We start from the raw sequence: 25,794 nt of genomic DNA, 5'->3' as shown, positions 1-25,794 counted from the left end.
GGTCGTGGCCCGGCCCCCACCTCCTATCTGCCCCCCCCCCCCCAGGACTCCTGCCCCATCCAACCCCCCTGTTCCCTGACGGCCCCCACCGGGACCCCTGCCTCGTCCACACTCCCCTGTCCCCTGACTGCCCCCAGATCCCCGCCGCTCCATCCAACCCCTCCTCTCATTCATGACGGCCCCCTGGGACCTCTGCCCCATCCACCCCTTCTCCCTGTCCCCTGACTGCTCCCTGCTGCCCCATCCAACCCCCCTCCTTCCTGACTGCCCCCCTGGGACCTCTGCCCCCATTCAAACCCTTATTCCCCCCCGACGGCTCTGACCCCTATCCACACACGGAGCAGGCGGGGTTGGATAGAGGGCAGTGGAGTTCAGGGTGGTGGTCGGGGGTGACCACCACTCTGAACTCCCCTGCCCTCTATCCAACCCCGCCTGCTCCGTGCCCACTTAACGCGCTGCCTGGAGCACCGGTACCACTGCTGCTACCATGCAGCACAGAGATCGGGCCAGGCTGGGCTCTGCAGCTGTGCTGCCCCAGGAGCTCACAGCCCCGCCGCACAGAGCATTGCGCCGGTGGCGGGGTGAGCTGAGGCTGTGGGGCAGGGGGAACAGCAGGGGAGGGGCTGGGGGCAAGCCTCCTGGGCCAGGAGCTCAGGGGCCGGGCAGGACGGTCCCGCGGGCCGGTTGTGGCCCGTGGGCTGTAGTTTGCCCACACCTGATCTAATGCCCTTTAAGTTAAGGGCTTGATCCTATGAGGCCTGAGCACTTCTGTGAGGTGTTATGCTGGCATTGAGGACAGTCACCACCTCACAGGATTAAGCCCTATAAAGACAAGTAACTGCTTTCCTAATTTTGATGTCTGAATTCCATTTACTAAAGGCAATAGGATATTCTGGAAAGGGTGACTAATGTGCTTCTGGGAGAATTAGTCATCGGGGGCTCAATCCTCAACTCCTGATTACTTTGATGGAAATTGCAGCCTCTCAGCCCCTTGCAGGAGACACGTAGAATTTATTGGGATCTGACCCTCGGTCTTTGAACTCGTGCTTTATATACTCTAAGGCATGTTATAATTGCACAGGAATCCACCATTTGTCAAAGCTTATTAATTCATAATATTTTTAAAGTAGACTGAGTTTAAAATCGCATGGAAAAAGCAGAAACTTTTTCTGTGAAATAGTTGATTAAATTCTGTTCCATGTGAATATATGGGTCAAAGTACAATGTTTAGATTAATGTCTGAGATTTCATGCACACCCTAAAGTCTTTCCAATCTAGAAATTTTTGATTGGCAGGATAAATTATATCTAAGGTAATTGGAAACAATCTTGCCATGCTAGTCATAATTTTTTTTTACCACTGGCTTTGACAGCAATTGAATTATATTTTAAGGAATAATAATAAATGATTTTGTAAATAGGAAACAATGTGAGTAACAAGCAGTAAAAATAGTCATAAAATTGATGAACAAACTGAAAATTAGACCATTAAAATCCTCTGGCACGGTAGGCTCTAAGTTCACTTGCTCTTTGTTCAGATAATATTGTATAGAAATGGATGCCTGCATTTTTTTTGTTTTTGAATTTATCTGTGTGATACATCTGTACTTTTTGATTAAACACACTTAATGGTAACTGCACATTGGCTTTGCAGTTCATGTGCAATCTCATTAAATTCCTTCATTTTTTCCCCTCCAAGGGAGTAAATTGATTTATATGAGCATGCTGCTAATGTTATAGCTCCTTGTCTAGCCCCTTGGGTTCTAATGTTTTTTAAAGTCAGTACAATTATGGGAAACGTTACACTGGAATGATGACATAAATCATCCCCATAGGAGTCTGAGCAGTCTGGGGAGTAATCTTACAGAGCCCCGCTGAGGTAAATAAGAACAGTAATTTGAAATAAATAAAAGACCAATGGTGCTAATGTGGATGGCTCAAGAATATCATTAAGTTCATAATGACAGGTTTGTTTGGTGTAACAATGCTGGATGTACTGTAAAGCTGCTTTTTAGATAGTACATGAACTGTAATATTACAATCTTCTCTCCAGATTGCCTGTCAAGTTGGCTGTGTTTCCAGAACTTTCCTTCATACACCACTGTTTGCGAGAAGAGCATATGCATATGTAAAATGTGGTAAGACACCCTAGCTCCCTATCTTAACTTAGTAAATAAACATTGAAATTCCAAACCGAGAGAGATTTTTCTGGAACACTTTTGCTCTGCCTTGCACTTTTATTATAATTAGCAGCATGTGGGAAATATTGGGTGAGTCTGGAGATAAATATATATTCACTTAGCTTTGCAGCCTTCCAGGAAAGATTTATGTGCTGACAGCAGGCTGGACTTTAAGGGACAGCAGGGGTGCTCAGAGCAACTTGCAGTCTCCAAATCATCTGAGCACAGTGTGACTTTGATAAATGGGGATCCTAGTGGCCAGCTGCCTACTTGCTGCACTGCTGAGTAGAGATGAAGGCTTCTCTTCTAAGACCGGTTCTTGTTGACAGTCCAGTCCCTTCATCATCTGCAGGTCAGCAAAGGAATAAAAATGCAAGTTTAAGAGGTAAAATGAAAATAATTAATTTTAAAAAGAAATACTTTAAAAGTTTGTAAGCATTTATGCATTTTACCTATACAAATGTGATTGAGTAATTAGAGAATGGAGCATATTTACTATTGAGAAATACTTTACAGTTTTTAGGAACAAAGGGAAAAAATCCCAAAAGACTAAGTAAACAGCAAATTTAATCCAAGTTTTATCCCACCTACAAAATTCTCAAATTAAAATAAAAATAAAGTATAAAGGAGCTTCTCTGTTTCAAGTCAGGAGCTATTGGAGGGAAAAAAAGTTAAATTCTCCCTCTTTATCTGGGCTCAAAGCATCAAATCAAGACCTGTGTAATACAAAGGGATCCAGACAGGAGGACCTTCCCCATAGACCTATTAATTTCAATGTGAATTGAGGCAGGCATAAAGGTCCATGTGTGGATCCTTTTGTAGGATCTTGGTTCAAAGAAACCCACATTCAGCAAGATTTAATAGCATTTTTATTGATGCATACATAAATAAAAAGTTTAATAATGTTACAAAATAGAGACGTATTTTATTAAATCTGAAGACAACAGCTGTACTTTTCCATCAGAGGCATGTGTGGGAAAGTGCACTAAAACAAATTGCATAACTGAAAGTGTACTCTGCTTATGCAAAAACTTAGGTGTGAAAATGTGCATACTAAATTGCAGGCATGATTTTAGAACCACTTCAGAAACTTGTCTCTAGTACTTTTCTTAATGATCACTGAACTAGTATTAAAACAAGATGTAAACATGTACCATTTGTAACATGGGTGGTCATGCCATTATCAGAAATGACACCACTTTTCAGCAAATACTGATTTTTTAAAAAGGTTCAAGTAAAAAAAAATCTAAAATAAATTGTTAAAAGCAGGGATTTGGAGCAATCAAATTTTTGAATTGCTCCGCTCTGGCTCCGCTCCAGCTCCGGGCAAAAACCTACTGGTCCATGCTCCAGCTCCGGGCTCCACTCCCAAGCCCTGGTTAAAACATTCTCTGTAAAAAGGATGGCAGGCAAACCTTTGGTTTGTGTTTGATTTAAGATATCAATAGTAGATTTTTATAAGGGAATTAAAAAAGACTGAAGCAGTTCCAAAAATTTGCAAACAAGGTCTCAACTCATCCCTACCTTCACCCTCCATTGTAGATTTCTAGTTCTGCTTCTCTCTCTCTCTCTGGTCCAATGACTATTTAGGTATTTATCCACAGTATAACGTTCACTGGCAGGGAGGAGAGAGAGACACCCACGCACACATTCACGCTGTAGTGCAGTAGTTAGGGCCCCACCTGGCAGTGGGAGACCCAGCATCCAGTCCTCCTGCTCCAGTTGCTTTTTCATTATTCATCCACAGTAGAACAACTTCAATAGGAGAAACTGACGGAGCCCCACATCAGAATATCCCATAGTTCAGTGTTTAGAGTGCTTTCTTGAGATGTGAGACCCTTGTTCAAATCCTTTCTTCCTCTCAGGTTGAGGTGGGAGTTGAACCTGGATCTCTCACATCCCAGGCAAGTGCTCTAACCATTGGGCTAAAAGTTACTGGTCTGGTAGGTGCTTCTGAGCATGCCTACAGCAATGCACATGCATTAGGTGGCCAAATGCCTATCTTCCCCTGGTTTGGGAATTTTTGGGGACTTAGGTGGGGAATAGGTTCCAGATGCCTAGAAGGAGGGAGCAGTGCACATGCCCAGAGGCAGAAAACAGGCACAGAGGGAATTTTTACCCTGAAAATATAGGTGCCGGGTGAGTTTAGGCATCTATAGGGTTCGGTGAGAATTTTGTGGATTGAAGTGGAGCCAAACCTGGGATTTAGGTGCTAAATCTGTGGTTTAGGTGCCTAAGTACCTTTGTGTTTCTGGGCCTAAGCAATTTTTTGGCTCCCCAGCACCACCTGTTGAAAATATTACAGCCCTGTTGCAAGCCCAGTTAGGCTTGTAATTGATTGTTTTAGTTGAACAAAACATAAACTTGAAAACAATGCGTAACCCTCAATGTATTTTCAGCTCACAATGAACACCAGAATGGCATCAAACAAGCTAGCAGTCTCAATAGGATTTTGGGGTTGTCTTGCTTTCAAAAAGAAAACTATATAGCAGCAGAGTAACACGTACATATTCAGATACCCACAGTCACATTCATTGGCTAAATACCCTGTTCTATTTTGATGTGAACCCAGTGATAGTGAATCCACTCAGAAATACTTTGAGACTATATGGGTAACAGATTGTCAGGTGAGGTCCTGATGAAATGTAGAGGCAGTGGTGTCTAGTGGTTAGGGCACTGGACTGGGACTCAGAAGACCTGGGTTCTACATCTACCGCTACCGCCAACTTGCTTTGTGACTTTGAAGATGTTGCTTCACTTTTGGTTTTGGTACTTCTGTTTCCCTTCCTATCATTCATCCGTCTTGTTTATTTAGATTGTACAATTTTCTGGATTGTCTCTTAGTGTGTGTTTGTACAGCCACCTAACACAATAGAGCATAACACAATTATATCATTATTCATTATTTGTATTTCAGTAATGCCCAGGGGTCCCAAACTGAGACTGAGGTCCCATTTGCCAAGTTGTCCTGTGGCTGGCATCTCTGAATTCAAAAACAGCCAGTTGTGGTTCAAAGATCCATATTTTGCTTTGGTTGGGATAGAGCGAGCAAAAACAACACAAGTATCTGGGAATTATTCTTTGTGACTCAAATCCAGTTAAAGCTCACTGCAGAATATGTAAAGAAAAAACAAAACACCCCCCGCTGCCCCAGTCTCTTGGGCAGTAAAGTGTCTGGCAACTCCACATCATCTAGGTGCATGTGGAAATTGGGCATATTCTCTTCTTTGCAATTCAGGTTCTGATATCTCCCTCATCACTGTAGTATCTGAATGCCTTCCAGTAGTGCCTTAAACGATGTGACTAACATCTGTCATGTGTGGTTCACGCTCTCTCTCTCTCATCCTCTCCCTTGTGGGAGAATTGTGTGTGCACTGTAGTGGTTTATTGTGGTAGGTTTTTTTTTTTTTTAAAGTAATACGAAAGTTAGGCTGCACAACTTAAGTTGACGTAAGTTATGTTGCTCAGGGGTGTGAATTAGCCAACCCCCTGAGCGACATAAGTTATGCTGATGATTTAAGTGCCGGTGTAGACCGCATTATGTAGGCGGGAGAGCTTCTCCCACTGACATAGCTCTGCTGCTCGCGGGGCCTGGAGTAATTAAGCTGATGAGAGAGCTCTCTCCGGTCGGCTTAGAGCAGCTACCCAGAGAGCTTACAGTGGTGTAGCTGCACTGCTGTAAACTGTCTAGTGTAGCCATAGCCTTAGTAACATACTCTGCAGTGGAGCAGGGCACACCATTATCCATGTTATCTCCTCCAATGAAAAAGCAACAGGAGGTAGCTCAGGGGAAGAAATCTCTGCAAGGATCCTCCCCGCATCTCTGCATCTGTTCTGGCACCAGCTTCCTGTCTCATTCACTCCTCCTCCCAGCTCAGCCAGACCCTAGGCTGCACAAAAAGGGCTCTGCAAGTTTGGAAAGGAATATGCCAAAGGGAAACTGAGGTCCTCCTTTCCTGTGGAAGAGGGCAGATTTGCACCCTGAGCTCCCCTCCTTGTATAGATCTAGGCAGAGGTGAAAGTAAGCCAGTACGGGCTGGTACGGCATACCGGCAAGAGCCGGTGCACCGTGCCATACCAGACCAGCTAACCCCAGTGGCGATTTAAAGGGCCTGGGGCTCCTGGCAGTGGCTGGAGCCCCGGGCCCTTTAAATTGCCGTCAGAGCCCCACAGTTACCCCAGGGCTACTGGGCCCTTTAAATCTCCGCCAGCGCCCCAAGCCCTGCAGTAGTGGCAGCCAGGAGCCCCAGGCCCTTTAAATCACCACCAGAGACCCCGGTCCCCGCCGCTACCCAGGGGGCTCCGGCAGTGAGGCTGAAGCGGCGATTTAAAGGGCCCAGGGCTCCAGCCGCTGCTACCGCCCCGGGCCCTTTAAATCGCTGCCTGAGCCCTGCTGCCGGAGCCCTGGGGTAGCGGCGGCACAGCTCTGGCGGTGATTTAAAGGGCCGGGGCTCCCAGCTGCCGCTACTGCAGCAGAGTCCCAGGCCCTTTAAATCTCCGCCAGAGCCCTGAGTCCCGGGGTAGCGGCAGCAGCCGGGAGTCCCCGGGGCTCTATTGGCGATTTAAAGGGCCCAGGTCTCCGCTGCAGTAGCGGCGGCCAGGAGCCCCTGGCCCTTTAAATCACTGCTGGAGCGCTGGGCCGCTGCTACCCCGGGGCTCTGGCAGCAGGGCTCGGGTGGTGATTTAAAGGGCCTGGTGCTCTAAAGGGCCCGCCTCTTTCCGGTTTAGGCCCCGCCCCTTCAGGTCAATGCCCCACCCCCTGCTCAAGACTCCGGGGTACCAGTAAGTCCTTTAAGTTACTTTCACCCCTGGATCTGGTATTCTGATCTGGCCCCATTAATTTAAAATGGCCATTGAAGCCCATTCCAGCATGTTTTAGGGAATTATGGCAGCATATGTTGTCCAAAAAAATCTGTTTTCCAGAGGCAAAAAGAATCACAGAGTTTAAGGCCAGAAGGGACCACCACGTTATCTAATCTGACTTCCTTTATATCACAGGCCATCAACACCAACTAGTACCTGCACACTAACCCCAACAACCAAAATTAGATCAAAGTGTCACAGCCCTCAGAAGACTAAACTATTATGTGTCACAGGCAGAGAATAGGAGGGACTGAAGTGCATCAATACCAGAGGCCCCTGCCATGGCAGGGAATTGATAAGTGAGATATACGCAGAAATTCCTGGCAAGTGACCCACACGCCATGCTGCAGAGGAAGGCAAAATACCCCTAAGGTCACTGCCAATCTGACTTGGGGGAAAATTCCTTTCCTGCCCCACATCTGGTGATCAATTAGACCCTGAGCATGTGAGCCAGAACCAGCCTGCCAAGCACGAGAGACAGAGACTGCTCGGTGCCACCTCAGAGTACTGGCTCTCACCATCCAGTGTCCCATCTCCAGCTGTTGCAATCTCTGATGCTTCAGAGGAATGAGACAAAGAACAAAACAAAACAAACCCAACAGAATGGGCGGGGTGGGGGGTAAATAGAGGCCCACCATCATTACAAGCAACCCCACTCATAAATACGTTGCTCTCTCTGTTTGTTTACAGTCAGTTTATACTCATATCTTCATGTGCCAACATTGTCGTGTATCTTAAATACCTCTTCACGCTGCTGTTTGTCAGCTGATGGCAGTACATAGCATAAGGCCATTTCATTTGTGGAGGATTTGTGATTTTGGCAGCTAATGCAAATACTGGAATTTTGCTCATTTTAACAAAACTTTTAAAACTTCCTGCAAGGCTTTTGCTGACCATGTTAACCCTGATATGTATGAAGAAGTTCAGCAGCCAGTGATGGACGTGATGAAAAATCCAGATGTTGTTCTGCTGTGAATCCATGGTCATAAAGCAACATATAGTTTTTTCTGAAGCTAACACTGAACTGAATAGAAAATTAGTTCTTAAGAATAATTGTATTTCATTGTAAGGTGTTTCTAGTGTATTTCTGGGTGTACCTTTAAAATTACAGATCACAAAAGATCTGGTTCTCTGAGACAATGATCTAAGATAAAAGCCTTTGATTAGTATTGTGACCAGCTTTAGAAACTTCGCACAGTCTGAATTTCGGCATCCAGGACAGGATGGATTGATTTAAATCAAAGCAGTTTAAATCACCAGTTTTAACCATGATTTAAACCAGCAACCAGGAAACCTTGATTTAAATAATACATTTTAATCATGTTTTGCATTTGTACTTTTTAGTTATTTTCATAGACAAAAGTTGATTTTCATTAGTTGGTAACCATTAAACTATGTTGACTTGCAATTAAATGTAGCCTTTACACTAAATATGGTACTTCTTTTTGCTAGTCAGTAGAATAAACTATATACACATTTATTTGAACAGTTATATAGCTTAACTTACATTTATTCATTCTTAATTTTTAAGTTTTTATTATGTTAGGAAAAGGTGAATGATGCATTTTTTATTTACTTATTTACTAATTTTTTTACTTGTGATTTGTGTCAAGCTCTATTTGGATGGAAATTCAAATTAATTTAAAAATGCACAAAACCAGCATTTTTTAATTAAATAATAGTTCCTTAAAATTTATAAACTTTTTTCTTATCAAAATTTATCTAAAATATTTTGGTATTTATAATTAACTGATTTATTAAACAGAGGAAGTATTTAATGAATTGAACTGATTATTTCTGGTCACTATGCCCTTCAGGGTGTTAGAACTAGTAGATCTGACCCTCTCACATCTAATTTTTATTCAAAGGCCTGGTCTACACTACGACTTTAATTCGGATTTAGCAGCGTTAATTCGAATTAACCCTGCACCCGTCCACACAATGGAGCCATTTAGTTCGAAATAAAGGGCGCTTAAAATCGATTTCTGTACTCCACCCCGACGAGCGGAGTAGCGCCAAAATCGATTTTGTCAGTTCGAATTAGGGGTAGTGTGGCCGCAATTCGATGGTATTGGCCTCCGGGAGCTATCCCACAGTGCACCATTGTGACCGCTCTGGACAGCAATCTGACCTTGGATGCACTGGCCAGGTAGACAGGAAAAGCCCTGCGAACATTTGAATTTCATTTCCTGTTTGCCCAGCGTGGAGAGCACAGGTGACCACAGATAGCTCATCAGCACAGGTAACCATGCAGGCCGATAATTGAAAAAGAGCACCAGCATGGACCGTACGGGAGGTACTGGATCTGATTGCTATATGGGGAAAGGATTCAGTGCTAGCAGAACTTCATTCAAAGAGACGAAATGCCAAAACTTTTGAAAAAATCTCCAAGGGCATGATGGAGAGAGGCCACAATAGGGACTCAGATCAGTGCCGCGTGAAAGTCAAGGAGCTCAGACAAGCCTATCAAAAAACAAAGGAGGCAAACGGTCGCTCCGGGTCAGAGCTGCGGACATGCCGCTTCTACGCCGAGCTGCATGCAATTCTAGGGGGGGCCGCCACCACTACCCCACCTCTGACCGTGGATTCCGAGGCGGGGATAATCTCATCAGCTACACCTGAGGATTCTGCGGAGGGGGAAGAGGAGGAGGAGGACGAGCTTGCGGAGAGCACCCAGCACTCCGTTCTCCCCAACAGCCAGGATCTTTTTCTCAGCCTGACTGAATTACCCTCCCAACCCTCCCAAGCCAGTATCCAAGTCCACGACCCCATGGAAGGGACCTCAGGTGAGTTTACCTTTTAAAATATAAAACTTGTTTTAAAAGTAAGGGTTTTTAATGATTACTTTGCCCTGAGGACTTGGGATGCATTCGCAGCCAGTACAGCTACTGGAAAAGTCTGTTAACGTGTCTGGGGATGGAGCGGAAATCCTCCAGGGACATCTCCATGAAGCTGTCCTGGAGGTACTCCAAAAGCCTTGCCACAAGGTTTCTGGGCAGTGCAGCCTTATTCCGTCCTCCATGGTAGGACACTTGACCGCGCCATGCTTGCAGCAAGTAATCTGGTATCACTGCATGACAAAGCCTGGCAGCGTATGGTCCCGGTGTTTGCTGGCATTCAAGCAACATCCGTTCTTTATCTTGCTGTGTAATCCTCAGGAGAGTGATATCGCTCATGGTAACCTGGTTGAAATACGGGAATTTAATTAAGGGGACAGAGATGGCCGTTCCTACTGGGCTGTTTGCCTGTGGCTGAAAAGAAATCCTTCCCTGCAGTTAGGCGAGCGCGGGGGGGGGAGGGGATTGGTCCAGAGCTTTTCGCGTTTGGCTAGCAGGGATCTTCCCTGATACCAGCCACGCGGTGGGGGGAGGGATAAAGCGATCATCCAGAGAATTGGATGGGGGGGCAGGGTTAGTTTGTTTTCTGCTGCTGAAGGTTAACAGGAAAACCGCAGCACTCAACGGGCTTTGCTTGGTATGTGGGAAAGGAGGGCGCAGAAGCCGAAAGACAATGGCTTACCATGGCTGCATGCAAGCCGAATTCTGTTGCCCGGACCTGCGTCTGTGATCTCTAGCAGCAAAGCCACAGGCACTCAATATTAAGAGGCAAAATGCGACCTTGCACAGAAATCACATGTGCTATGTAATGTGAATAGTGTTGGTCACCGTGAAAGAGTATAAGCATTGTTCTGCAAAATGTATCTTTTTAAAAAATTCTCTCCTTTTTTCCCTCCCTCCAGCAGCTGCAAATTCTTCAAGCCTCCCTCCTCCATCCCGAAGGCTATCACAGATAAGGCGTCGGAAAAAGAAGACGCGAGACGACATGTTCGCAGAAATCATGGAATCCACCCGCAGTGACAGAGCTCATCTGAATGAGTGGAAGGACACGGTTTCAAAGTATAGGAAAGAAGCCAGTGAACGTGAGGACAGGAGGGACCAACGTGAGGACAGGAGGGACCAACGTGAGGACAGGAGGGACCAACGTGAGGAGAGGAGAGACGCTCGAAATGAGAGGTGGCGGCAGGAAGATCAGAGGAGGCAGGATGCAATGCTGGGGCTGCTGCGTGAGCAAACAGACATGCTCCGGCGTCTGGTGGAGCTTCAGGAACGGCAGCAGGATGACAGAGTGCCGCTACAGCCCCTGTATAACCCCCCTCCCCCCTCCCCATGTTCCATAGCCTCCTCACCCAGACGTGTAAGAACGCGGGGGGGAGGGGGGGGAGGCTCCGTACACCTTCCCATTCCACCCCAGTGGACAGCCCAAGCAAAAGGCTGTCATTTTTTTAACCATTTTTAATGGCCTTTTCCTTCCCTCCTCCCAAACCCCACCCGGGTTCCCTCCCTCTTTTTATAATCTATGAATAAAGAATAAATGATTTTTAAACGATAGTGACTTTATTTGGTTTGAAAGCAAGCTGGGGGAAGGGGGAGGGTGGGTTCCTTACAGAGAATGAGTCAATAAAGGGGGTGGGTTTTCATGAAGGAGAAACAAACAGAAATTTCACACTGTAGCTTGGCCAGTCATGAAACTGGTTTTCAAAGCTTCTCTGATGCACACTGCTTCCTGGTGTGCTCTTCTAATCGCCCTGGTGTCTGGCTGCGCGTAATCAGCAGCCAGGCGATTTGCCTCAGCCTCCCACCCTGCCATAAAGGTCTCCCCCTTACTTTCACAGAGATTGTGGAGCACACAGCAAACAGAAATAACAACGGGGAGATTTCTTTGGCTGAGGTCAGAGCGAGTCAGTAGCGATCGCCAGCAACCTTTTAAATGGCCAAATACACATTCTACCACCATTCTGCACTTGCTCAGCTGTAGTTAAACAGCTCCTGACTCCTGTCCAGGCTGCCTGTGTATGGCTTCATGAGCCATGGCATTAAGGGGTAGGCTGGGTCCCCAAGAATAACTATTGGCATTTCAACATCCCCAACGGTTATTTTCTGGTCCGGGAAGTAAGTCCCTTGCTGCAGCCCTTTAAACAGAATAGTGTTCCTGAAGACGCGAGCATCATGAACCCTTCCCGGCCAGCCCGCGTTGATGTTGGTGAAACGTCCCTTGTGATCCACAAGTGCTTGCAGCACCATTGAAAAGTACCCCTTGCGGTTTATGTACTGGCTACCCTGGTGCTCCGGTGCCAAGATAGGGATATGGGTTCCATCTATCGCCCCACCACAGTTAGGGAATCCCATTGCAGCAAAGCCATCCACTATGACCTGCACATTTCCCAGAGTCACTACCTTTCGTAGCAGCACCTCAATGATTGCTTTGGCTACTTGCATCACAGCAGCCCCCACAGTAGATTTGCCCACTCCAAATTGATTCCCGACTGACCGGTAGCTGTCTGGCGTTGCAAACTTCCACAGGGCTATCGCCACTCGCTTCTCAACTGTGAGGGCTGCTCTCATCTTGGTATTCTGGCGTTTCAGGGCAGGGGACAGCAAGTCACAAAGTTCCATGAAAGTGCCCTTACGCATGCGAAAGTTCCGCAGCCACTGGGAATCATCCCACACCTGCAACACTATGCGGTCCCACCAGTCTGTGCTTGTTTCCCTTGCCCAGAATCGGCGTTCCATGGATAGAACCTGCCCCATTAACAACATGATCTCCAAAGCACCGGGGCCCGCGGTTTGAGAGAATTCTGTGTCCGTGTCCATGTCCATGTCCTCATCACGCTTGTCGCTGCGCTCGCGCCGCCGCCGCCTCCTCGCCTCGTTTTTCTGGTCCTGGTTCAGCATAAACTCCACGAGAATGCGCGAGGTGTTTACAATGTTCATGACTGCTGTCTGGAGCTGAGCGGGCTCCATGCTTGCCGTGGTATGGAGTCTGCAGTGTTCACCCAGGAAAAAAGGTGCGAAATGGTTGTCTGCCGTCCGTTGCTTTCATGCAGGGAGGGGTGAGGCTGTACCCAGAACCACCTGCGACAATGTTTTTTGTCCCATCAGGCACTGGGATCTCAACCCAGAATTCCAGTGGGCAGGGGAGACTGCGGGAACTATGGTATAGCTATGGGATAGCTACCCACAGTGCAACGCTCCAGAAATCGACGCTAGCCCCGGTACATGGACGCACACCGCCGAATTAATGTGCTTAGTGTGGCCGCATACATTCGAATGTATACAATCTGTTTCCCAAATTCGAATTATATAAATTCGGATTAATCCCGTAGTGTAGACGTACCCATAGACTGGAAAGGAAAACAAGCTTTCCTGCTTTTTCAATTGCCAATTGGTTTCTTAACTTAGTTCAGATCAATTACTAGTTTGTTCTAGATGAATAAACTGAAATGAAGAAAATATTCTCTTTGCTCCTGCAGAAGAGGCTGCTGCAGTCAAAAGCTGATTTAGCAGTTAAACGAACTCTGGGTCCAGGTTCTTAACCAATGATTTCCACCAGTTCAGTGGTTTGACTTTCTTTAAAACTTTGGCAGCAAGTGTGTACTGCTTCATGTTATTTTTTGTATTTAAATTGTACCATAGAATCTCTATGTATGGTAATTCCATGCTCTAAAAATAAGAATATAGCAGTAGGGATATATTACTGACCACCTGACCAGGATAGTGATAGTGACTGTGAAATGCTCAGGAAGATTAGAGAGGCTACTAAAATAAAGAACTCAGTTAAAATCCCCCATTATTACTATCTTCATATTGACTGGGTACGTTACCTCAGGATGGGATGCAGAGATAAAGTTTCGTGACACCTTAAAGGACTGCTTCTTGGAGCAGCTAGTCCTGGAACCCACAAGAGGAGAGGCAATTCTTGATTTAGTCCTAAGTGGAGCACAGGATCTAGTCCTGTGACTATAGCTGGACCGCTTGGTAATAGTGACCATAATATAACTAAATTTAACATCCCTGTGGTGGGGAAAACACCGCAGCAGCCCAACACTGTAGCATTTAATTTCAGAAAGGGGAACTATACACAAATGAGGAGGTTAGTTAAACAGAAATTAAAAGGTACAGCGCCAAAAGTGAAATCCCTGCAGGTTGCTTGAAAACTTTTTAAAGACACCATAATAGAGGTTCAACTTAAATGTATACCCCAAATTAAAAAACATAGTAAGAGAACCAAAAAAGTGCCACTGTGGCTAAACAACAAAGTAAAAGAAGCAGTGAGAGGCAAAAAGGCATCCTTTAAAAAGTGGAAGTTAAATCCTATTGAGGAAAATAGAAAGGAGCATAAAGTCTGGCAAATAAGTGTAAAAATATAATTTGGAAGGCCAAAGAAGAATTTGAAGAACAGCTAGCCAAAAACTCAAAAAGTAATAACAAAAAATGTTTGGAAGCCTGCTAAACAACCAGTGGGGCCACTGGACGATTGAGATGCTAAAGGAGCACTCAAGGATGATAAGGCCATTGCGGAGAAACTAAATGAATCTTTGCATCGGTCCTTACGGCTAAGAATGTGAGGGAGATTCCCAAATCTGAGCCATTCTTTTTAGTTGACAAATCTGAGGAACTGTCCCAGATTGAGGTGACATTAGAGGTGGTTTTGGAACAAATTGATAAACTAAACAGTAATAAGTCACCAGGTATTCAAATGTGAAATTGCAGAATTACTAACTATAGTCTGTAACCTATCATTTAAATCAACTTCTATACCAAATGACTGGAGGATAGCTAATGTGACACCAATTTTTAAAAAGGGCTCCAGAGGTGATCCCAGCAATTACAGGTCAGTAAGCCTGATTTCAGTACCGAGCAAACTGGTTGAAACTATAGTAAAGAACAAATTGAAAGACACATAGATGAACATAATTTGTTGGGGAAGAGTCAGCATGGTTTTTGTAAAGGGAAATCAGACCTCACCAATCTACTAGAATTCTTTGAAGGGGGGGTCAAAAAGCATGTGGACAAGGGGGATCCAGTGGATATAGTGTACTTAGATTTTCAGAAAGCCTTTGACAAGGTCCCTCACCAAAGGCTCTTAAGCAAGGTAAGCTGTCCTGGCATAACAGGGAAGGTCCTCTTATGGATTGGTAACTGGTTAAAAGATAGGAAACCAAAGGTAGGAATAAATGGTGAATTTTCAGAATGGAGAGAGGTAAATAGTGGTGTCCCCCATGAGTCTGTACTGGGCCTAGTCCTATTCAATTCATAAATTATCTGGAAAAAGGGGTGAACAGTGAGGTGGCAAAATTTGCAGATGATACAAAACTACTCGAGGCAGATTGTGAAGAGCTGCAAAAGGATCTCTCAAAACTGGGTGACTGGGCAACAAAATGGCAGATGAAATTCAGTGTTGATAAATGCAAAGTAATGCCCATTGGAAAACATAATAACAACTATTCATGATGGGGTCTAAATTAGCTGTTACCAGTCAAGAAAGAGATCTTGGAGTCATTGTGGATAGTTCTCTGAAAACATCCACTCAATGTGCAGCGGCAGTCAAAAAAGCAAACAGAATGTTGGGAATAATTAAGAAAGGGATAGATAATAAGACAGAAAGTATCATATTGCCACTATATAAATCCATGGTACGCTCACATCTTGAATACTGCATGCAGATGTGGTCGCCCCATCTCAAAAAAGATATAGTGGAATTGAGAAAGGTTCAGAAAAGGGCAACAAAGATTATTAGGAGTATGGAACGGCTGCCATCTGAGGAGAGATTAATAAGATTGGGACTTTTCAGCTTGGAAAAGAGACAACTAAGGGAGGATATGATTGAAGTCTATGAAATCATGACTGGTGTGGAGAAACCAAATAAGGAAGTGTTATTTACTCCTCATAATACAAGAACTAGAGGGTCACCAAATGAAATTAACAGGCAGCAGATTTAAAACAAACAAAAAGAAGTATTTTTTCACACTATGCACAGTCAATCTGTGGAACTCCTTGCCAGAGGATGTTGTGAAGGCCAAGACTATAACAGGGTTAAAAAAAGGACTAGATTAGTTCATGGAGGATAGGTCCATCAATGGCTATTAGCCAGGATGGACAGGGATGGTGTCCCTAGCCTCTGTTTGCCAGAAGCTGGGAATGAGTGACAGAGGATGGATCACTTGATGATTACCTGTTCTGTTCATTCCCGCTGGGGGCACCTGGCACTGGCCACTGTTGGAAGACAGGATACTTGGCTAGATGGACCTTTGGTCAGACCCAGTATGGCCATTCTTATGTTCTTAAATTAAGTGCTTTTAATAGATTGCAATAAGTTTAGCCCTTGACATTGACAACCTATTTCAAATTTAATTTTAAATAGGTTTATTTAAAAAAAATCCCTGTATTTAAATTTAAAAGAATATTTTTTTAAAAAACAACCATCAATTTTTTTTTTTATCACCCAGCTCGAGGATGCAGTATTAAATAGCCATCCATGGGGAACTTAAGCTCAATAGGAAGTTGTTTATCCATTTCTCATATGCCTCTTCTATTATCTCCTACCTGCACTGCAGAGCTTGATGTGTCCAAGTTTTTATCCAATATGAATTAAAACTGGCTGTTACTCACCTGATTCAAGATGTGGTGACCCAGTAGAATTCTACTTTCAATATGCTTAGATATTTTCAGGACTATGAACAGGCTTTTGCTATCTTTTGTTCAGAAGTTCCTAGCATTCCACAGACCCTAACATAGTGGAGCCTCACAGAAGCTTGTCTTTATAATTCTTGTGTTGGAGCCTGTCAAGCCTGTATTTCTGTTGTGAGACCTGCAGTTTGAGCATTGACAGCCGACCTCGGGGGTGATACCCAAATGATTGCCTATATATACACATGCACTTCTATTACACTTTCACATTGGTATCAGAGTAATCAAAATCTAGGTTTTAGATTCCATTTCAGACTGGTTTAGCCACATTGAAGTAGGACAAGGATATACAGTTTCCTGCATGCTAGATGTCCAAGGCATTTTTATTTAGTTCTGGGATAGCTCATGATGGACATTGGTGCTGGTATAGCAGGAGCCACCAACATATTCTGAACCCTTTGGTAGCTCCTGTGGAGGCACTGGGACATGAAGCTTACTGCAAAGCTGCAGATGTATAGAACTATGGTTTTACCAACTTTATTGTAAGGCAATAAAGTGTAAACACTGAGGAAGGGTGGCGAATGGTGGATTTATGTTTTTTTATTTTTGTCATCTTTGTCAGCTGCTCCACTTAAGTGGCAGGACAAGATCAGCAGTAAGGATATTCATAGCCAAACCCAGAAACCACCCCCATCAGCACTGGTTCAATTTTGGCAGTTTCTTGATATGGACATATTATTAGGATGGAAGACCAGCGAATTGTGAAGTGTTTACCAAAGAATTCTGCTACATGGTGGGTGATCACAGGGTCACCAAAAGCTTCGGTAGTGTGATAAGATTGCCAGTGACAGACAGTCTGAACATCCAGCCAGACTGTCTGAAGAACCAAGCTAGAGATCGATCTGGGTGTGCTCCATCTGCAAGAAGGCTGTCCCCCTTTGGGATTTGCCTTGATGATGATGATGTCGTGTGATGCTGCAATATCTGCCACCTTGACATTGGTTGAAGGAAAACATGCACAGAAAAGCCAAGAATGGACAGCATGCAATAGAAACAGAGAGCAGAGAAACAAGTTAATTAGCAACCTCTAAAGGAAGTCAGAGTAGATTCTAAAAGCATGTGGAGTTACTAAGGGTATGTCTACACTACGAGGGTAGTTCGATGTTACTTAAATCGAATATGTGTAATCGATATTGCAAAGTCGAACGTGTGTGTCCACACCAAGGAGAGTAATTCGACTTTGTGAGTCCACACTAACGGGGCGAGCGTCGATATTGGAAGCGGTGCACTGTGGGCAGCTATCCCACAGTTCCCGCAGTCCCCGCTGCCCATCGGAATTCTGGGTCGAGCCGCCAATGCCTTCTGGGTAAAAAAATGTGTCGTCATCCGTCCGTCACTAACGCCCTCCCTCCCTCCCTCCATGAAAGCGCCGGCGGGAAATCAGTTCGCGCACTTTTCTGGTCAGTGAGAGCGCGGACGCCACAGCACTGCGATCATGGATCACGCTGCGACCATCGCTGCACTTGTGGCCGTTCTCAACACCTCGCAGCTTATCATACACCTTACCCTGAGGCAGATGCAGAGTAATCAGGCGAGGAGGCTACGACACCGCCGTGATGGCCTGAAGTCGGAGAGTAGCACAGAGCTGTCAGAAACCACGAGCCCCAGCGCCCAGGACATCATGGTGGCAATGGGTCATGTGGATATTGTGGAACGGCGATTCTGGGCCCGGGAATCAAGCACGGACTGGTGGGACCGTATAGTGCTTCAGGTCTGGGATGAATCCCAGTGGCTGCGAAACTTTCGCATGCAGAAGGGGACTTTCCTCGAACTTTGTGAGTTGCTGTCCCCTGCCCTGAAGCGCCAGAATACCAGGATGAGAGCAGCCCTCACAGTTGAGAAGCGAGTGGCCATAGCCCTCTGGAAGCTTGCAACGCCGGACAGCTACCTGTCAGTCGCGAACCACTTTGGTGTGGGCAAATCTACCGTGGGGGTTGTTGTCATGCAAGTAGCCAACGCAATCGTCAAGGTACTGCTCTCAAAGGTAGTGACCCTGGGAAACGCGCAGGTCATCATAGATGGCTTTGCCGCGATGGGATTCCCAAACTGCGGTGGGGCTATCGATGGGACTCACATCCCTATCCTGGGACCGGACCACCAGGCCAGCCAGTACATCAATAGAAAGGGCTACTTTTCAATGGTGCTGCAAGCACTGGTGGACCATCGGGGACGTTTTACAAACATCTACGTCGGATGGCCGGGCAAGGTTCATGACGCTCGCGTCTTCAGGAACTCTGGTCTGTTTAGACGGCTGCAGGAAGGTATTTACTTCCCAGACCACAAAATAACTCTTGGGGATGTGGAGATGCCTACAGTCATCCTCGGGGACCCAGCCTTCCCGCTAATGCCCTGGCTCATGAAGCCCTATACTGGCGCCCTGGACACAGAAAAAGAACTGTTCAACTACCGGCTGAGCAAGTGCAGAATGGTGGTGGAGTGTGCTTTTGGCCGTCTCAAAGGGAGATGGAGAAGCTTACTCACTCGCTGTGATCTCAGTGAAACCAATATCCCCATTGTTATAGCAGCTTGCTGTGTGCTCCACAATCTGTGTGAGAGCAAGGGGGAGACCTTTATGGCGGGGTGGGAGCTAGAGGCAAATAGCCTGGCTGCTGATTACGTCCAGCCAGACAGTCGGGCGATTAGAAGATCCCAGCGGGACGCCCTGTGCATCCGGGAGGCTTTGAAAGCTAGGTTCCTGAGTGAGCAGGGCAACCTGTGACTTTTCAGTTTGTGGACAGAAAAGCTGAACCTGCCCCCGTTTCTTTACCCAGTTCATTTTGACTATACTCTCTAGTTACATACCCCCTTCACCTTCCCAAAAAATAAAATCATTTCTATTTTGTTAATGAACACCGTTGTCTGTATTGCTGTTTTCGCGGGAATGTTTTAAACCGGGGACGCAGACTGTGGCGGGGGGCGGGTTTAGTGTTCTGATGCAAATGATGCTTCTAAACTCCCGGAATGACAGGCTCCGCACTGGTGCACTGGTTATTTCAATGGAGCCTGCCAGCACTCCTGGGGGGGACTGCGTGTATGTGTCGGCTATGTGACTTTCTGGCAGGGGGGGTAGGGTTACATATCCCCTGCTGCGTGGATCTGTGAGCCAGGATAAGGACCGCTGCATAAGATCTGTAACTGCCCTCCCCCGCCACAAAGTCACTGAGCAACCCCCCCCCCCCAGAACATGAAAACCACCTCCCAGACTGACCAGGGTAACCAGTGACTGCACTGTGTATGTGTCCTGATGCTGGACCTGACACCGCCTCTGTACCCTGCTAAAGGTCACTGTCCTGTCCAATTACCAAGCCCCTTCCCCCCCTCCAGACAGACTCTCCCTCAAAAGAACCTGACTGAAACAGTAATGAACAGAAACAAAAATTTTATTGTGAACCACACATGAAACGTGGGGGGTGAAACTTGGACGGGGGCTTGTGTGAGGTGGGTAGGAAAGGACTTATCAAATTTTGTGGAATGTCAGCCTTCTAGTGCTAGAGCAGTCTGCAGGGGTTGACTGAAAGTTTTAACGGCCCTTGCCGCCCCTCCTCCTTTGGACTTTGGGTGAGGGTGGTGTGGGACTTGGTGGCGGGTGAGGGCGGTTACAGATAGACTGCAGCGGGGCTCTGTCCTCCTGCCTCCGGTCTTGCAGAACCTCCACAAGGCGCCGGAGCGTGTCCGTTTGCTCCCTCATTAGTCCAAGCAGCTTTTCAGTAGCCTGTTGGTCCTCCTGACGCCACCTCTCCTCCCGTTCCATGACTGCTCGGTGCATTTGTGACAAGTTCTCCCTCCACTGTGTCTGCTGGGCTGCCTGGGCTCGGGAGCAGCCCATTAGTTCTGAGAACATGTCTTCATGCGTCTTCTTCTTCCTCCGACTAATCTGCGCTAGCCTCTGGGAGTGTGCTGACAGGCTGGGTTGGGAGACAGTCGCAGATGTGTCTGTGTGAATTGTAAAAAGGGAGTGAATTCCTGAGACAGATAAATGAAATTGTACACAAAGAACCTAGTCTTTCTCTGTGAACAAGACCATGCACTGCACCTCTCACATGCGCACTCAGGACAAGGTCGAATTTTCGGCCCTCGCCTTCAGTGCCTGTGGACTTGCGGTGGTCTTGGAGTGATCTGAGAAGCGTGGCTGGAGACCTGAACTTCTGGAGCGGGCAATCATAGTAAGCCGTAGACTTGTGGCTGCTTAAAACTCTATTGTAGCACTGGCCTCCTTTCACATTGAAAGCAATGCCAGTCTCTGCTGCCAGCAATCAGGACAGCATCAACTCTGCCCCTGTCCCACCCCCTCGCGGCTGTCCCAGGGAAAGATCCCTGTATGCTGCCCCTCTCCCTCCACCGCGTGGCTGTAAAGCAGTCCCAATACTAACATTCCCCTCCCTAATTCAAAGCAGGGCGTCATGAGCGACATCACCCTCCTGAGGATCTCGGACACCCAGAAGGAACGCATGCTGAGGGAAAGCATGCAGAAACCGGGGCCGTATGCCGCCATGCTATGTCGAGCCATGATCCCGGAGTACTTGATTGTGGCGTGGTGGGGACACGTGTGCTACCACGGAGGGCCCAGTAAGATCGCCCTACCCCGGAACCTGATAAACAGGCTGGAAATCTACCTCCACGAGACCTACGAGGAGTTCTCCTACGAGGATTTCTCATCAATCCCCGGCCATATTGACCGGATTTTCGCCTAGGTGCACTGGGACTATAGAGTGGAGCGTCTTGGGCCGCAGAATCATGAAGTACCGGACATTGTAAAATTTTTTTAAAATACTTGGGACTAAATTGTGAAGAGCCTAAGGCAGACAAATCATGAGAAACCCTTTGTTACCATTGTAAATATTCCAGTTTTGTAGCAGATAATTTTTAACTTGTTTACAGCACTTTGATAAAAACACATTCTTAATAGTATGAATATTCCCGTTCTGTTCAAAATAAATGTTTACATGTTTACAGCACTTACTGCCTGATCCTTCCCCTGATTCTGTGTCCGGGGTAAGGGATGGGGACGGTTGGTACGGGATCTCGGTAAGGGTGATGAAGAGCTCCTGGCTGTCGGGGAAATCAGCGGTGCCAGCGCTGTCGACTGCCTCGTCCTCCTCATCTCCTTCTTCATCTTCCCCGTCCGCTAACATGTCCGACGAGGAACCGGCTGCGGACAATATCCCATCCTCAGAGTCCACGGTCACGGGTGGGGTAGTGGTGGCGGCCGCACCCAGGATGGAATGCAGTGCCTGGTAGAAACGGGATGTGTGGGGCTGGGATCCGGAGCGTCCGTTAGCCTCTTTGGTTTTTTGGTAGCCTTGTCTCAGCTCCTTGATTTTCACGCGGCACTGCGTTGCATCCCGGCTGTAGCCTCTCTCTGCCATGGCTTTAGAGATCTTCTCGTAGATCTTAGCATTCCTTCTTTTGGAGCGCAGCTCTGAAAGCATGGACTCATCGCCCCACACAGCGATGAGATCCAAGACTTCCCGATCAGTCCATGCTGGGGCCCTCTTTCTATTAGATTGCACGGCCATCTCTGCTGGAGAGCTCTGCATCGTTGCCACTGCTGCTGAGCTCACCTCGATGTCCAAACAGGAACTGAGATTCAAACTGCCCAGACAGGAAAATGAATTCAAATTTTCCCGGGGTGTGGCTGGTCAGAGCATCCGAGCTCGGACTGCTGTCCAGAGCGTCAACAGAGTGGTGCACTGTGGGATAGCTCCCGGAGCTATTAGCGTCGATTTCCATTCACACCTAGCCTAATTTGATATGGCCATTTCGAATTTAGCGCTACTCCTCTCGTTGGGGAGGATTACAGAAATCGATTTAAAGAGAGCTCTATGTCGAACTAAATGGCTTCGTGGTGTGGACGGGTGCAGGGTTAATTCGATATAACTGCGCTAAATTCGACATAAAAGCCTAGTGTAGACCAGGCCTAAGAGAAGCTATGGATAGTTTCCTATCTTCCATCTAGTGAAATTCAGTGTAAAGGGAATTTTCTTTATACGTATTAGAGACCAGTTTGCCACAGGTAGCTCCTGCTGAAGAGTGGTGAAAACAAAATTCTATCAAACTCAAAATCTTTTCCCATTTGCAATGTTTCTTTGAAACTCTGCTCATCGTATAATGTGAGATGCCATTTAGCATTGTTTAGGCTGTCTAATATGATCAGAGGTACAGATAGCTCCTGGAGAATATAGAAAACCTTATGTTATTAGGATGCAACTTGCTAGTACTTAAGGCCTTACCTTTTAAAAACTTATCTAAGCACTTCTTTAATTTAGAGTTTGACATCCTAATACAGGGATCGGCAACCTTCGGCACATGGCCCATCAGGGTAAGCCGCTGGCGGGCCATGAGACATTTTGTTTATGTTGACCATCCGCAGGCATGGCCCCCCGCAGCTCCCAGTGGCCGCGGTTCGCCGTTCCCCGCCAATGGGAGCTGCGGGAACGGCAAACCGCAGCCACTGGGAGCTGCGGGAGGGCCATGCCTGCAGACTGTCAATGTAAACAAATGTCTTGCGGCCTGCCAGCCGATTACCCTGATGGGCTGCTTGCCGACTCCTGTCCTAGTACATTCAGTATAATTCTTAAATATCACAAATGGTCTAATCTTCCTCCGAAATGTTGTACTCGATCTCTGAATGAATTTAGTACTCTATATGCTGGGATTTGGCTTTTAAAACACTGATAAGCAGTGTTATTTCAGCTCTCAAAACACATGGTAGTTATTTTTATTAATTTTGCCTTAAAAACACCCAGCTGAAGATTTGCAAAAATGGAGTGACATCCAGATTAACACTTGGTGTCTGATGAAAATTTAGGGTAAATAATAGAGGACTATGGGGGGAGGGATTGTATCTTTAGTTTAGTATTGGTAAACTGATGCATACCTGATTTTTTTCCTTTTTTTAAAAAAGGGGTTTGTTCAGTTAAATAGAAGTGAATTGGTTTGTTAGACCACTTCTCTTTAATCTCTTTCTGTAACAGAGAAGGTCATAGCTGTGAAGATGAGTTCTGAAGCCAAGCTTATGCCTTCAAAACGAATTCATTACTTTATAATCAGGGCTTTGGAGCTGTGCTCACTTTGGAGCTCCACTCCAGCTCCAGGCAAAAACCTGCAGCTCCACTGCTCCAGCTCTGGGCTCCACTCCAAAGCCCTGTTTTTAATGTGTTCTCTTTGTTTCTGAAGGCAGACAGCCCTTGTTCATAAGGATGCATTGGAGAAATGTTAATGGAAAAGCTTTAAATTCCTCAGGATTGATGCAAAAATGTTTGATTGTACTATACCAAAGCAATATTAAGCATCATTTAACTCTTTTATATATATTTTTATTTTTTTCTTCAGTGCATCTCCCAAGCCCTGTCTGCTGTTCCCTGCAACAGCCTCCTAAACTCTGCCTAATACTCTTTCTCACCACAAACCCTGTCACCCTTCTCATACAACCCCTTGTTCTCAGCAGTTGCCTATTTTGAACAAGAGTGGGTAATCCAGCAGACAGTGGATGGCTGAGTAGAGACCTTCTCCACCTGTGTCTATGTAATACACTGGCAGAGTGTGGGTTATGTCCCCCTCTACTGGTTGTTCCTCTAGAATATACAGCCTATCACTGCTCCAGATAGTGGAATTACAACTTTAGTTGTTGACCCCACACATTTCTGAAAATGGGCATCTCTGACTGTGCTCACTCCTTTGTAAGCGCCCATCCTTCAACATGCACATGTTCTGAATGCCCAACCAGCCCGTTTGAAAATTGTCAACATATGCATTTCTTGTTTGCACCCAGGATGTACCCATATATAAGGATTTATGCCCACATGAGCCTCTTATTCTCATGTGGTTTGTTTTTCTTACCTATCTCACACGGGTTTTGTGCAGCTTACTGGGTAAAAATGTGAGACACTTGCAGAGTTTCTAATAGAACCCAGGAGTTATGGTTCCCAATTCAGTGCTCTAACAGCTATACGACACTACCTTTCATGTGTCCATTTGATTATGTGGATCATAATTTTAGTTGATATCCCAGTTACACTTTTAAAAATAAATAGGCTGCATCTCTGCTCAATACTGAGAGAAATATTACTCACCAAACTATCATTAAAAGCCAGAGACTTTAGAAAAGTTTTCCTGGCAGTTATTTTAGTTTTAATTACTGAATAATCACCATTTCCCATATATAATAGAATCTAGTGTGTCTCCACATCATTTCACAAATGGTGGCCTCAAGGCCAGCATGACAGCTTCATGGTATTGTACTGTAGTTGCCCACAGGGAGTCTGAGTTTGTGTGCTGACTGAGTTCACCATTGAGTACTCTAGTGGGCAAGGACAAGAAATGTAATGTGGACACAGTGTTCTCAGCCCTTGTGGAGGCATAAGTGTCTCATATCACTGTCCTCTGAATATGTCTGGCCAACCACAGGAGTAGCTTTGGGCAGGTGATTGAAGGAGCCACCACACCAAGCTTTTTCATCTAAGGCAAGGTCAGAGCAATGCAGGGTCTTTGGAAGGGCATAGAAGAAGAAGAGTGATTCCAGAGGATCCTGTCTAGAAGATGTCATAATCAACAGTATCAGTACTATATAATGGTGCTATTGCATTTAATGCTTTGGTTTCTTTATGAAATATATCTGATCATAGAAAAATGATTAAACTTTTATTTTGTGCTCTTTTTTTTCTGCGTTTTTTAGGTCATTTGAAAGAAGCAATAGATGATGCTAACAAGGCCGTCGAGTTAGACCCTTTGAACCCGGTAAGTAATAGTGACATGAACTGGTCCCTGATACACATTGTACGTGGTTTTATTCATATGTAATTTTACTCTTTTCTGGGAACTGTGCACAAAGTTAGTCTGTACCAACATATCCTATTCCTGTTACCTCATTTTTCCCCTTGAGACTTTGTGCTGACTTGCTTGTCTCATCCACTTGTTATAGCTTGTCTCTTAGTCTGTAAAGCCTGATTAACAAAGATATTTTGGTGCCTAAACCCAAGATTTAGGCCATCAAGTGCCTGTTTTAGGTTTCACTGAGATCCACAAAACCTCCACTCAGCTGCCACCTAGCCCTGTAGGCATCTAAACTCGGTGCTTAAATTTTCTGGGTAAGAGTTCCCTAGGTGTCTATGTTTCTGCTTCTGGGCATGTGCACTGCTGCCTCCCTCTAGGCATCTGGATACTGGTCTCCTGTGAAGCCACAGTGTGATCCAGAAACCAGGGGAAAATAGACACCCCTCTGCCTGT

At 45.9% G+C, this 25,794-nt stretch overlaps 1 protein-coding gene across 1 annotated transcript in view; it reads left to right on the top strand.

Moving 5' to 3' along the window:
- Nucleotides 1-25,794, top strand: part of LOC112103091 — a 94,789-nt gene that overhangs the window by 3,781 nt on the left and 65,214 nt on the right. Inside the window, exons 4-5 of the mRNA XM_024194692.3 lie at nt 2,053-2,137; nt 25,244-25,305. Of these exons, the coding sequence (XP_024050460.1) occupies nt 2,053-2,137; nt 25,244-25,305 (147 nt within the window). The remainder of the gene's footprint in view (nt 1-2,052; nt 2,138-25,243; nt 25,306-25,794) is intronic.

The sequence above is a fragment of the Terrapene carolina genome, unplaced genomic scaffold (assembly GCF_002925995.2).
Source record: "Terrapene carolina triunguis isolate 2854851 unplaced genomic scaffold, T_m_triunguis-2.0 Scaffold68, whole genome shotgun sequence".
Taxonomy (NCBI): Eukaryota; Metazoa; Chordata; order Testudines; family Emydidae; genus Terrapene; species Terrapene triunguis.
Note: the sequence above shows the minus strand (reverse complement) of the source record. Positions and strands in the feature narration are given on the sequence as shown.